General features: G+C 35.6%; 1 protein-coding gene across 3 annotated transcripts in view; it reads left to right on the plus strand.

Annotated features, from left to right (window-relative positions):
- Positions 1 to 14,721, plus strand: part of LRP1B (LDL receptor related protein 1B) — a 1,933,102-nt gene that overhangs the window by 323,095 nt on the left and 1,595,286 nt on the right. For all 3 annotated transcript variants that reach the window (XM_050752792.1, XM_050752793.1, XM_050752794.1), the window contains exon 2: positions 4,153 to 4,275. In XM_050752792.1, coding sequence (XP_050608749.1) covers positions 4,153 to 4,275 — 123 coding nt within the window. The remainder of the gene's footprint in view (positions 1 to 4,152; positions 4,276 to 14,721) is intronic.

Below are 14,721 nucleotides of genomic sequence, written 5' to 3' on the forward strand. Positions count from 1 at the left end.
TCTTGAAATTCCATTCAACCAATGTGTTTTTCCACAGTACCATCTCCTCTCACCTGGATCATTGCAATAAAATTCTAGTTGATCTCCCTGCTTCCACCTTCACTTCACTGCAGTATATCTTCTCAACATAGTAGACAAAAGTAGTCTTTAAAAAAATAAGCCAGATCCTGATGAGAGAGGAGGAAGAAAGAAACCACTGAGTCAGGCAGTCAGGGCAGGTCCTCGGTAGAACTCCTTCAAACCAAAAACAGCCTGAAAATCAAGCTGCAGGCCCCAGATAAGAAAAAGACCACATCCCTATATGGAAACATCCACTCTGTGAGCCCGGATGAAGAAATTTCACTATTTTGGGGGCACATTTCTCTCCCCTTGGTGCCTCTGTCCCATTTTGTACTCTTCCTCCCGATTATCTCTTACCTTTCATCTGTTTTACATATATCTATCTTTCTGTGATTGGCCACAGACAAATTCTTCATTTGCAAAAAGTCACTAAAGCTATCAATTGGTTGTGGGCCAAGCCTTCACTTCTGCCTCCAATTGGTTCTTTACACTATCCTGTCTCTTCCTGAGTGTTGCATTTTGAAAAACGGCTCATAGACCAGTCAACCCACTCCTCCTCATTCTCAGCCCATAAAAACCCCAAACCTAGCCCCGCAGCAGGCAACCCTCTTTTGGGCCCCCTCTTGCTGCTGACATATTTTCTGTCACTTAATAAATCTCTGCCTTAACCCTCTCCAGTCTGCATGCCTTATTATTGGTTGTGGCACAAGAACCCAGAACTCTCTGAATGGTGGAAGCAAAGAGCTATAACGCTCCCGCCCACTGAGCTGCTGGCTGCAGGAGTCAATGAGCTGTAACCCTCCCTGTCACTTGCAGAACTACGGGAATGGAAAAGTTGTTAACACTGTTACACTCCTCAGAATCTTTTAATGGTCCTCCATCCTGTTTTTTATTTGTTTGTTTGTTTTTAGTTAAAAAAAAAAAAAAATTACCTGATCTCTGGAATCCCATACTCCCCTTACCACATCTTTTCCTAATTTATCTTTTTCTGCAGGCACATTGACCTCTTTTGTGTTCCTTAAATTTGCTGAGCACCCCCCTGCCTCAAATCCTTAGCCCTTGACCTTTAATTCAAGTGGGTGTCACTCTCACCTTACTTCAGCCTTTATTCAAATGTCATATTCTCTGTGACATATACTCTGACCACCTATTTGAAATGTACCTGCCTCCAAACTCTGTCAGTCTCCCATCTGTGTTCTACTTTTCTCAATAAGGTTTGTCTTTTAATATGCTATACACTTAGCTCATTTGTTTCGTTTTTGTTTCTCTCCTCCCTTTATAATGTAAGATCCATGATCACAGGCATTACGCTCTATTTTTATTTATTTATTTTCATTATGGTATCCCTAGTGCCTAGAACACAGTAGAGGTTCAATAATATGTGTGGCATAAATAAATGAATGAACAAATTGAGATGGGGTGGTGCTTTTTGCACTACATAGCACTATAAAACATTCACTATTTATTCTTCTGTTATTTCTACTATTATTCCACTCCCCACCATAAGCAGGTTCACAGACATATGTACACATGAAACCAGTCTTTTTTTTTTTCTATCTACATATCATAACTTGATCTTATGACGCCATCCATTGTTTAAGTTTATATACTTGAAGACCTATTGGGGCCTTTCAAGTATTTAGTCACCAATTCTTAACTCATATGTCACATCACTTGGATCAGAGTGTTTATGATTAGAATTCATTAGAATTCATTTAATTCCCCAATACCTTAGTCCAATCATCTTGAACTCTTCTCTAGAGAATTGTAAGAGTCTCCTAGGAGATGGCTTTGTCACATGTTTTATTATTAATTACCTTTTCTTAAGTATTTTCCATGGCTTCAAATTACAGACAGAATACTTCTAATGGCAATCAAGGTCCTTCATAACTGATCTTGACCTATGTTTTTAAGATGCTCTATTCCAACACCAGAAATCATTTTTATAGTCTTCTTTACTTCTTTATATTTTCAGCAAGCACTTATCAATTATTCACTGAGTTACACACTATGGAATGACATTTCCCCCTCTCCACATAACAATTTTTTATGGTTTAGGAGGAATGAGGTAAAATCTAGCATTTCAAGATCATAGATCAAACACAAAGTAGCTATAGATAAAATTAACATCCATTCTGACTTTTCTGGGATAAACTTATTTTATACGTGTTGTCCCAGTGTAATTACTAATAAACCTGCTTTCAGTCTCAGAACTCTCTCAGCTTGGTGATAAATTATATGGTCTCCTTATCTATAAGTAAAATAATTTGAATTTTATTCCATGCTCTTTCTCTACATTAACTTCAAAAATTATGTGACAACCTAAAGCAAAATGTAAGCACTCCTCCTCTAGCATTCACGCATACTTATAAATATCACATACCACTGTTTGGTGGGGAAAACCCAGGTCTTATAACCTGAATGACATTTCCATTTCAGTAGAAAATGTGTTTTATCTCAAATGCACTGCAATAGTTATTACCTTAGCAACTGTTTAAACTTTATCTGGAATGTCCTGTATTCCACTTATCCAAAGCCCACCCATCTTGAGAGGAATGCAGGCATCCCAAAACTATTTTTTTTAAAAATTTGTCTCAACCTGTCTCTTCCTGTGGCCTCTTCTTTTACCATTTTTTGGGGAGTGAGATCTGTAGACACAACTAGTTTATTTGATCCTTTAAGACAAAGACTGGCTTCTACATCTTTGATTCTACAGCACCAAGTCTGGGGCCAAATACAAAGTATGCTCAAGCAACTTAATGTAAAAAATCATTATGATAGTGATGGTGATGAGCATGTTGTTGGTGGTTAACTTAATGAAAATATAATAGGATAAAATAGCTATAGCTTGAGTATGGAAAAGGCTACACTTATACCCCACATCTGTAGATTTTAAAGATATATGTGTTTGTAACACGTATTTACTGAAATTTATGCTGCTGGTATCAGGAGGAGGGAAGTTGAGGGAGAGAAAGGAAATATGTACCATATTAAATCAAATCTAGGATACCACTGAGAGTAATATGTAGTATTATTTTCCATATTGCTCAGGCAAAATTGTCAATTAAGTTATGGCCTAATGCTTTCATATCACTTAAAATTTTTATTTGATATTTATTGAAAGAGCTCACCGAGAGCTATTTAATGTTGGTTTTTTTTTTTTATCTTAAGTTATTTTTATGTACACATAACAAAATTACCAGTGAAATATAATGGCTAAGATATTCCCAACACTTCTTCACGTTCAGAGACCGTGATTGTAAGAAACATTCCTATTTCAGGCATACTAAGATGTAGAGAAGAATTAGTTTTTAAAGGGACTCACATGGTATAAGTAAATATGTTGTGAAAAAACAAACATCTGACAAGTTTGAGAGGACTTAAGGGAAGGCTGAAGATATCAAATATCCTGAAACAAAGGAAGGAAAACAGCAGACATTTTAGTCACAACCAACTGTAGAACATCTGAGTTAGAAAAAAAAACCTTATGGAAGTTTACTATCACTTCTGCCATCTAGTAGCAGAAGTTGTCACCTTGGAAGTCATGGCCAAAAAAAAAAAAAAAAGAAAAGAAAATACTGTGATATTGGGTATCCAACTCACGTAGAGACACGAAGTCCCAGTATCAGGATGGATAGTTAAGAACTGAATCTCAGAAATGGATTTTTAACTATAATATTAATATTTAACTCAACTGATTTTTTCTTTCTCTCGGAGCTGAGAAACTAAAATTTCTATGCTCAAGAGCCTCTGCTTTGATTCAACATCTTATATAAAACTTACTTGCTGAAATATCTATATTCCGTCTTTGATCCGATAAAGCCCCGAGTCATAAACACAAACAGAATTTTTGACTATTTCCAGAACAGATTGTGTGAACCTATAACAAAGTCAAGTGCATTAAAATTGTGTGTTTGAGCTGAGTAGTTAAAATTAAGAAAAATAATTGGTTTGTCTTTGTTGCTGAACAGAAAATGTGGATCATATTCATATACCTTTTATGTATTGCTTTCTCACATTTCATCTTTGTACTGCTCCTTCTGCCCATGTTCAGATCATTCATATTTTATTTCGAAACATTTTCATTTTCAGATCAGCAGTTGTGTGATCCTGGTGAATTTCTTTGCCACGATCATGTGACTTGTGTCTCCCAGAGCTGGCTGTGTGATGGGGACCCTGACTGCCCTGATGATTCAGACGAGTCTTTAGATACCTGTGAGTAGAAAGGTTCTCATGCCATTCGGATTTATCTTACATGTCAAACGAAATGTCAGTTGTTTTCACAGATGACTGCTGTTCTAGATTATTCTTTTTCTTTCTTTTTCCCAAATAGCCTAAGAAATTTGAAAACTTTTGTTTGTGTTTTTAAAAATATGAGTATGTGAAAGAGAGCCTAAAATGCAGTTTTGGAGTGTGAATTAACTTATGAAAGGAAGAAAATGTGAGGTTAATTATTTCAATGTGATTGTGTTAACACTAGAAAAAAATGACTTGAGAAAAAAATTATTTAAAATATAGAACTAAAAGGGAAAAGACCGTCCCCAATAAATTATCTCACACCTTTTGAGACAGAAGGAATATTGAAGAAATCAAGCTTTAGTTCCTATGTTATTTCTATTAATATTTTAAGGCACTACACATATAATTGAACATATTTTCCTTTGAGACTGAAAGATAGAAACTTTATCCATTCATAGAGTTAGGATATTTGTCTTTATAATATCACATTCAGAAACCCTTAGTATATATGAATCCTAATCATACTTGTACTACTATAACTTGGAATCCACCGAAGGCTTTTTCCATATTACAAATACCACTATAACAAAATTATAAATAATAATATGACCATAGCTACATATGGCCCACTTTTTTTAATACCCACTTATCATAAGGGGTATGAACAGTCCCCTGAATATTGGTAGTGATATTTCTAGAACTTCTCATATCAACCTGTGCTCCTCAGGCAACCAGGTATGCTGACATGTCAATATCATCCCCAGAGTAACCACATAGTTGTATGAAATTAATGTGAAAAAAAATACATCATCTTCATTGCTTGATAATGTTGAAATAACAATTATTGGTTCCATTTTCCATTTTCATTTATCCGTTTTCAAGTCTTGCACACAGTTTTGAAGAAAATCTTGCTGTTAGAGGCAAATGCTTACTAATTTCCTTTATGTTCGACAGTCTTTTTAAGGTTTCTCAAACAGTGAATACTTGAATATTTGCAAGAATTGCTTCTCTTTATTTTGAGCTGATCGCTTTTTCCACAGGAAGAGGTTATAATCATTTACTGCTACATTTCTAATTTTCGCCAATTTCACTAGTTAACTCCCAAAATCCTTTCAAAACTCTTTACTAGACTCCTTACAGCATAGACAAGGTTCTCAGCAGATAAGTTAAAAATAAAAGATTCATAGGAAAAATTCTAATGCATAAATTGTGATAAACCCATATAGAGGAATATTATTTGGTAATAAAAAGGGATGAAGGACTCATGCATGCTACAACATGGATGAACCTGGAAAACATGCTAAGGGAAAGAAGCTCATCAAAAAAGATCACATGTTTTATGATTCCCTTCATATACAAGATGCAAAATAGGCAAATCTATAGAGATAGAAAAGCAGAGAGAGGTTGCCAGGAGCTAGGTAAGGTGCGTCACAGGGAAGGGAATGAGGAATGACTCTTATTGAATATATGGTCTTTTGGGGGTTGATGAAAATGTTCTTAAATTAGATTGTGATGATGCTTGCACAACTCTGTTGATATGTTTTAAAACACAGGAATGCACATTTTAAATGGGCAAATTATGTCATGTCAATTACATCTTAATAAAGGTGTTTGAAAAGGGAAGATAAATCTCAGTATTGTGCATATGAATGAAGAGATATAGGAATGTGGAAAAACAACAATAATAAATGCTTTGGTCCTACATTATACAAATAGTGAGACCACTTTTCAATATCCCAACTCTCTTTAAGCTTTAGCCCTCTCATTTTCAAGTGCTATCTAGAAATGAAATTCTCTCCTCTTTAGCTACAAGGAAAGACTGCCATAGCATAATCAGAGTAAGAGTCAGGGTTCTTTAATTTTGGTAATGGGGTCTCACATTCTGCCCTGATCCTCCCATGGATTCTGTGATGGAGAAAATCACAAGGACATGACATAGATTTGCATAATTGATATGCAGGAAAGCCAGAGTGGAGGAGAAATGCCATAGAACTGTGTGACTGGCACAATGCGATAGTAGTTGAGAAGAAATGGTAGCATGGCACTTCTAGGCCGAAGTCTCCTTCATGCTGGTGAAGAATGGTGAACAAGGATGTTCCCTTTGTGCTCAAGAGGGAGCTCAGTGGAGAATCAGACTGGAGAAATTTTGTGTCTAAAGGGGCAGTACTAACCTGTGTAGTCAGTAGGTAAAGTCCAGAGAGAAAAGAGACCTCTCAATGCATGTCAAAGTAGGTGATGACAAATATTCCGCCCTCCTCCTATGCCCACTCCATGTCTCTAAAATCATGGCAGATACCCAGCAGGCCCACACCAGTGGACCAGGCCTGTGTGCACTGAGCAGTATTCACCCCGATTGATTAGGCATCTACTAAAAATGGTTAAAGTCCCACTGCAATTCTGTTAAATATTTGAACAACCGCCCTGCCGATAAGGTACATACCACCTTGAATTTGTGTAATAAGGGGGTCCTTCAGTTCACAGAGATTAGGGGCTTTTAGCAGACAGAGGCCTCAATTTGGAAATAGAATGTCAGTTAATTAAAAATAGAGATTGATATTCTGCTTACTTAGTTTGTAAAATAAAATTCATACCTGCTCAAGATATTTTTGGCAGTTTAAGCATATAGTCCTTTTCTCTCCAATAACATTTGATGGATTCAAATTTAAAACGTTTCTTCACTTTGGCCATTCGTATTTTATCCTCTAACATTAACATTGCTGAATAACCTTAAAGGCAACACTGAAACTGCTCTTTATTGATTAGCCACATAACAAAGACAGAGAAATAACTATATTTTCTAACTGTTTTATTCATTTAATCTGTTCAAGATATTTAGATTTATATTTAATTAGCCTGTTCCATATAAATGGTTTCAGTCAATACCAGTTGAAATTCAGACATGCTTAGAAAAAAAAGCTTTATGAAAATATCAGTCTTTTGCAAATTTAAATTTCTCAATCCAGATGTTCACCATTATCATTTTCTGTAATCACAGTACTTTGTAATGTGTTGTTTTATGATATTCACATGCAGTCTTCACTAATCTACATAAAATAATTGCATAATTTTATAATTATATGAATGTATACATTTGATATGAAAGATAAATATTAATAATGGAAAACCTTGGAGACTGATTCTTAGGAAGGTTAATTTTGTGCTCAGAATACGAACAAAAGTATTTTAACATCTTTGATTTGAAGACAAATATTTTGTATCTTCAAAATATTAGATAAAAACAGCTGATGCAATAGTTATTTTTTTTGGAAATCCACTTAGCTTTAAAATGATGTAGCATAGAATTTATTGTGTCATTGTGAAATCTCTGAAGTGACAAAATTCTAACAGGAATTAAATGGATATTGTTTAGCAAGAAGAAAAGCTTTACTTATAAAATGCTTTAGAAGGAAAACATATGTACAGAACAATAAGAAATCCTAGAAACTAAATAAAATTTAGATATTTAGAAATCTGAAAGTGTATCAAGTCCATGTTTTCCTTCTCTTCTGTGTTTGTTTGTTCCCAGGCTCTAGGGTATTCTCTAGCATTCATGAAGCAGGAGTTAAAGTTCGCTAACAGCAATACACATAGAAAACTGTTGTACGAGGTTGACTTACAACTAAGCTGATTTCATGTTGGGAAGAATTATCTAAAATACACAACTGGAAAATTTTAATAATTTATAATCTTACCATTGTGTATGAGAAAGGACTTTGAGTCATAAAAATGAAAGCCTTTATTTCTGCATATTGTTTAAAATAATTTTTCAAGTGTCTAAATAAAGACTAACACCAGTTTTAGGTTCTATAGGCAATGAGAATAGAAAATCAGGGAAATCACTATCTTTCTACTCATGGTTTTTAACCCAGTGTTGTTAGCATAGCATGTGATGGGAATGAAAATAAATAGTGGAAGTGTTTAGTTAGAGAATGAAAGCTTGGTACCACCTGTAACAGGAACGTCTTCTTAAAAGGCACTTCTGAGGTATTCAAAATTTAATTCCTTCTAGAATTTTCTGTGGAATGCTTAATGATACTTCTTTTTCAACACTTGGCTCCAGCTGATGTATGATATTTTCTGGATATCTGACATCATTATACTTAAAACTAGATTCTTTCTTTTTAAGAAAGGAAAGTATTAGCCATGCTATTCAATCTTCTTCCCTGTTTCCTGCCCATTCCTCCTCAAAGAATCATTGAGTGTGTTCTTCCGTCACAGATCATGTTTTGGACATAATAACTCATTGACCAACAAAGGATAATAAAAAAGGCCTAAGCAATATTTGCAAACTGGACTCTTCTCTGTCTTGTCCTTCTACAAGGGTCAGCATGCATTTTCTGTAAAGACCAGATAGTAAATATTTAGGCTTTAAAGGTCCATATGATTTCTGTTGCATATTCTTTGTTTTTATTTATTTTTCAGTTTGTTTTGAAAACCTTTAAAAAGGAGGAAGAAAACAAAATCTCTCAGCTTACAGTCTGTACAGTAACAGGCCACAGGTCAGATCTGCCCAACAGGCTATATAATTTGCCAAATCTTTGTTGTAGTAGCATAGCTGAAATATATCTGCTGTACAGTTCAGGTAGGTTTGTGCTCAGGCACTGCTGCTAGATGGAACAGCATAACCTTACGCAATGAATGCATGAAGCACGGAATTGTGTTTGCATCCACCAGTCATGGTGCCAGACTGATGCAATATGGTGTAGTCTACATATACTGGATTTTGTTTCCTTCTATTTTTGCATACTTCCTTATTGGTTAGGATTGCATTTGACCACATGTTATAGAAACAGTGACTTAATCAAATAGGGTTTTCCTTTTTTCATAAAAAGAGAAGTTGCAAACGTGGATAATTCAGAACTGATGTGACAGATTCAGAATACCAACAGGCTTCTTCTATCTCTCCTACTCAGTTCCATATCCACAGTATGGCTGCTTCTCCCCCAGTAGATAATTTCATTTTGGACAGCCAGAAGGAAAAGAGAAAAGGGAAAAGGCAAATGCCAGCTGAGCCTCTCTGTCAGGAAAAGGATAAATTTTACAGAAAGCAAACACAGTAGATCTCCTTCACCAGAATGGGTTATGCGGAGCATGGGGCAACGAGTATTGTCAACAAGACCTGGTTGCTTTCCAAAACAATATTTTGTGTTCTGCTAGTAAAGAAAAGGGAAGAAGAGATATTGGGCAGGCAAAGGAACTTGGTAGTATATACCACAGTATCCCTTCACTCTCCTCCTTGGCATCTGCTGCATAGGAGATGTTACGGACAGTGCATGGTCACAGCAACTGCTTGGCTCCAAGGCTCAGTTTTTCCATGAATATCTTTGCTCTTGAACAACTAATTTAACCCTATTGTGCCTCCATTACCCCATCTGTACAATGGAAATGATAGTACCTGCCTCACAGTAAGGTGCTCAGAATGAGTGCCTATTCCATAGTAACATTCCTTCTCCACTCCATACCCCATCTGCCTTCCAGATGCCCACAACGAAGCACCTTACCTTGAGGTTCTTTTGAAAGACCATCCAACTGCCCCCTCTCAGTCTATCCTCTCTCATTCTTACTCAAAACCTAACTGAAAGTCAGTTCTATTCCCTAAGGGCATGGCTAGAGAAGAGGTTTAATCTACATATGCTAATCAAGTTAAGTTATAAATAATTTCCAATGATCAGATATATTACATTCAAACACTGGGATAAATTTGGTATAGAAATTATTTGGGGGCAGGTGATTTTTTCTAGGAACTCTTTCAAAATCATTGATGTTGAATAATTGGCTAAATTTGAAATACATGTATTAAAAAATACAATAGTCAAAAATATTAATTGACACTGCAGTCCTGAAATGTAGATAATATCTCATTTTAAAAAAATAAAGAATTTGAGTTTATAATCCTTCTCTCTCCTTCTAAGCTGGCTCTTGTTAGTGAAAACAGAGTTTATATTTCTTTGAACTTGCCCTCCTTTTTTGAAATACTGAGATAAAGCAGGATCCAATTCCTAAAAGAATCCTCAGGCCACCTAATTTAAAAATACATTGTCATTTGAAAATCATGGAAGGCCATCCCAAAAGGGTTGTTTCACACTGGCTTTGGGAGTGATCAGTTCTAATTGAACAATGCCATAAAAAGAGCAAGTCTCTTGGGTACTAGGAAGAGAAGCATCTATGAAAAATGAAAATGGCTATAAGTCATTAGGTGAGATGTGAATCTGCATGAATTGACCAGTGCTTCTATTATGTTTCCATTGTTGTGAGATTTTAGACTTTATTTAGGTAGTAGGATTTTAATGAACTTCTTATATTCATACACTGACCTTTCCCCTTGGATATAAGATAGAAATCCTTTTATAATTTCCTTCTAAACTTTCTACCTTTGACATAGGTCAGAGAAATAAAATAGAATTCAGGTGGGAGGTTATTAGCAAACAGATACCACCCTTTAAAATTATATAGTAGAATAAGGCACTGAAAGTAGACTATAGGAACTATAAAACAGATAGAAGTATGGTCCGTGTTTCTAAGTAATGTTGATTTAGAGGTCACTTTGCAATGAGCTAATATATGAGAGTCACAAAGCTAAGCTTTTCGTTAGGTAGAAAAGCCAAAATGATCTTACAGATTAAAGGGAAAGCATATGAGACCCATGAGGACAGTTTATGTCTCTTTCAATTCTTTCTGTTTTGTTCTTCATTTTATTCTGAGACTCCTCTCTTCAGCAGTAGAGAGGCCAAAAAGCATTGACCCTTCTTTAATAATAAAAAGACTCCCACTTAAGAGTTGATATGCAGGGGTGATAGGAAGGTGGGGATCAGTGTAATTGTGAATTGAAAGGGCCTAACATTGGTACAGTTCCCCGGTACAGTGGGGTCGGAGTAGGGGGTGACATTTCTCCTCATTCTGCCCTCACAATGCACTAATGGGTCTCTGAGAGTCTGCCTCTGCAATTAAAAAAAAAAAAAATAGTTGATTGCAGGCATAGGTGATGAAACTACAATTCACACAGCCATAGTGAGCTCAGCAATGACAAAGCCTCACCTTTTCACTCAAGAATTCACTGCTTTTCAGTCTTCTGATACAAGACCACAGGTCACAAATAAAAGGGGACACATGTCCCTCAAGTGGGGCTATAAACTATGGGGAATGAAAACTTTGAAATGATGTAAAATAAAAGGGATGAAATGAAATACAGGAATTCTAGAAACAACTGGTGAAATCTCCTTGGCCTAAAAGATGATGTACTGTAAACAAACGCTCTTGCAGGACTCTACAGGGACAAAGCTGAAGGCTGAGCAAGGAGTCTTCCCGGAAACTATTCAATCCATCATTTCTCTATAACTAATCTAGCATTTGGGGTTGTGGATGAAGGCTTCTTACCTTTCATGGGTGAGCACATTTCTTCCCGGAGGACGTTTTATTCTTTATAGTCAGTGTATAAAATTTACATTTGACTTTCATTCAGAAGTGCTTCTAAAATGACATATTTTGCTAAATGAAGCACTAAAGGATGTTGTGTTCTAGGAATTTATTTTTAATGGGGATGCCTTCTTTTCTCCCCATGTCTTCTGTCATTCTACCCTGAAATACCTCTACTCTATGCCTATGGAATTTTCAGTAGGCCAGAGCATCTCATCAGTTTACTAACTGCTATATTGGCCCTGTTGAAGTTCAGGCAATATAACTGACTTTGAGTGTTTGGTTTTTTGTTTTGTTTTGTTTTGTTTTTTGTTTTTACTAAAAACTTTGTAACATTAGCTTTTCTGTTTTTCAGGATGGCAGAATTGCACTCAAAGGAGAAAAGTTCAGGCAAAGATAGGTAAAAAGAAGGCTTGGGTAGGAGGGATCGAATTCAGTGGATAGGGTTTGTAGCAATCCACTCATCTCATAGTTTCTATTTTTGCTCTGAGGAAAGATACCTTGGGAGGGAAGAGTATGCACATATTATTCACTGGCCAACCCTGAAAGGTTAGATACAAGAGAGAAGAATTCCTCAACTGAGACATTTTCCTGGGTACCCATCTGCAAAGAAGAAAACAAAAACACTTCCCAACACCTCTGACTGAGTTGCCAACAGAAAAGTAATTGTTAATATAAAATACTCATCTTAGAATTAAGCATGAATTTAGCAAGGAGGTGGCCATCTGCAAGCAAATGAAAGAGGCCTCACAGGAAACCAACCTTGCAGACTTCTTGATCTTGGACTTATGGCCCCCAGAACTGTAGGAGAATAAATTTCTGTTGTTTACGCCACCCAGTGTGTGGTATTTTGTTATGGCAGCACTACCAGATAAATTCCATATCCTACTATATATCTATTACAGTTTCATTTAATACCAGTGGAAAAACAATCCAGCAATTAAAAATGTCTTATATTTTTCTTGAAGATATGTATGAAATATTACTAAATTCTAGAGTATTAATGTTATAGACATTATAAGCCTGTTAAAGAAATGGGAAATGAAACCACCAGTTTCTGGTGGGGTAAATAAAGGTAGTTACAGACCTTTAAGAACACATAATGTAATTACACAGAGTTACTATTCAAATGAAAAAGCACTTCTCATTGAAATTCCACTAAAAAACATACTGCAAATGTATGGTTTTTTCAAGTATTGACAGATGATGGGTTGCTCCAAACTTTTCAGAAATAGATTTGCCTGAGACCCGTCCTCCTGTTGATCTATGACATGTAGATAGAAGTGCAGTTAATCGCTCTCTTTGCAAAGCTATCTCGTTACAACACAAAAAATGGGCCATGTGCAGTGGTTCAACTCTGTAATCCTAGTGTTTCAGGAGGCCAAGGCAAGAGGATTACTTGAGCCCAAGAACTTGAGGCTGCAGTGAGCTATGATTGAGCCACTGCCCTCCAGCCTGGGTGATAGAGTGAGATCTTGTCTCTAAAATATATAGAAACACACACATGCATGCATATATAAACAAACTTGCATACTTGACCTAAATACTATTATTTTCTGAGGAAAACAGTAGAAATATATAACAGATGTATACATCCAAACATGTATATAATTAATATTCTATATTAGGTTATAATCTATATTAGATTATTGTAATTTTCAATTCTGAATCTACCATTGGGTTAGACAATAAATTCTATGTAATTTGACAATAAAAAGAAACATTTCTTTCTCCACAAGGGCCTTTGGGGAATTTTGTTAAATTTTGCTTTCAAATGTGCATATGTTAGGCAATTCAATTTTGAAATAAATGACACATTATTTATTTTCACTTAAATAGTAAAGAATATTTTGTCATTGAACTACATTTCTCATAATATGTAGGTGCTTTTTATTTACAAAATCTAGAAACGAATCAATCAGCAGCTATTTATTGGGGGACTACTGCATGAAGGTGCTTCTGAGCACATAAAAGCAACAATTTATCCCATGCGTTTTTGTGTGCCATAGCTTTAACCTATGCTAGTTTTTTTCTCATTTTATCTATTCTGGTAAGATGCTTTTCTTTCCATGTTAAAGAAGATGATGTTTATGATAGAGATTAATGATGATTACTGACACAAATGAATGATTCCTATGTGCCAGATGCTGTGCTGTGAAGATTACATGGATTATCTCCTTTGATCCTGACAAAAACCCTGAGCAGAGTGTTAGGCACAGTTGCTCAGGTTGTACAAGGTCCTGGAGTGACATAAATATTGCACGTAGCATGGGTATATATATTTTCTCACAAATGGGAATAAATTATCTTGAAGAGGAGGCACTATTTTCTAATTTGCATGATGACACGATAGGAAATTGGTGGCCCTACTTATGATAATATTCATGGTCATCTTTTACAGGTGATAAAAATAAAGCACAAGGAGTTTTACTTAAAGTAATTAAGTGATAGAGCTACAAGCGAACACTGCAGCATGCTATAGAGTCTGGAGTTCAAGGGATTCCCAGTCAACATCTTGATGCTTAGTGGAACAAGATTGTCATGCCTACCTATGTCACACTGCAGTCAAGTCAACCTGCTTTCCATGATGCCATTCAACCTCATGTATATATGCTATCCAGATATGTGTATGTTCAGTCACTCAGTGTAGACATAACAAATTTTAATTGACTACTGTATGATAGGGCCTGTGGTTGATATTGGGAATAATAAGATAAATATGCCAAAAATGAAAGAGAGATGTAGTAATAATTGGAGAGAGGATTTAAATTATTTATTTTTCCAATGAGAAAGGATATGATCATAAAAGTATATATGTCATTGTGTTAATAACCGTATAATTTATATAGTTTAATATTTATATACATATACACGTGAAGTTTGTGTGTATATAAACAAATTAATCTGAAAAAAATAAGTATAACAACATTATCTTAGCCTCTCTGTCACACACACACACACACACACACACACACACACTTTAAAAACAGATTGTTGAATGTAACAGTG

Source organism: Macaca thibetana, chromosome 12 (genome assembly GCF_024542745.1).
Source record: "Macaca thibetana thibetana isolate TM-01 chromosome 12, ASM2454274v1, whole genome shotgun sequence".
NCBI classification, from domain to species: Eukaryota; Metazoa; Chordata; class Mammalia; order Primates; family Cercopithecidae; genus Macaca; species Macaca thibetana.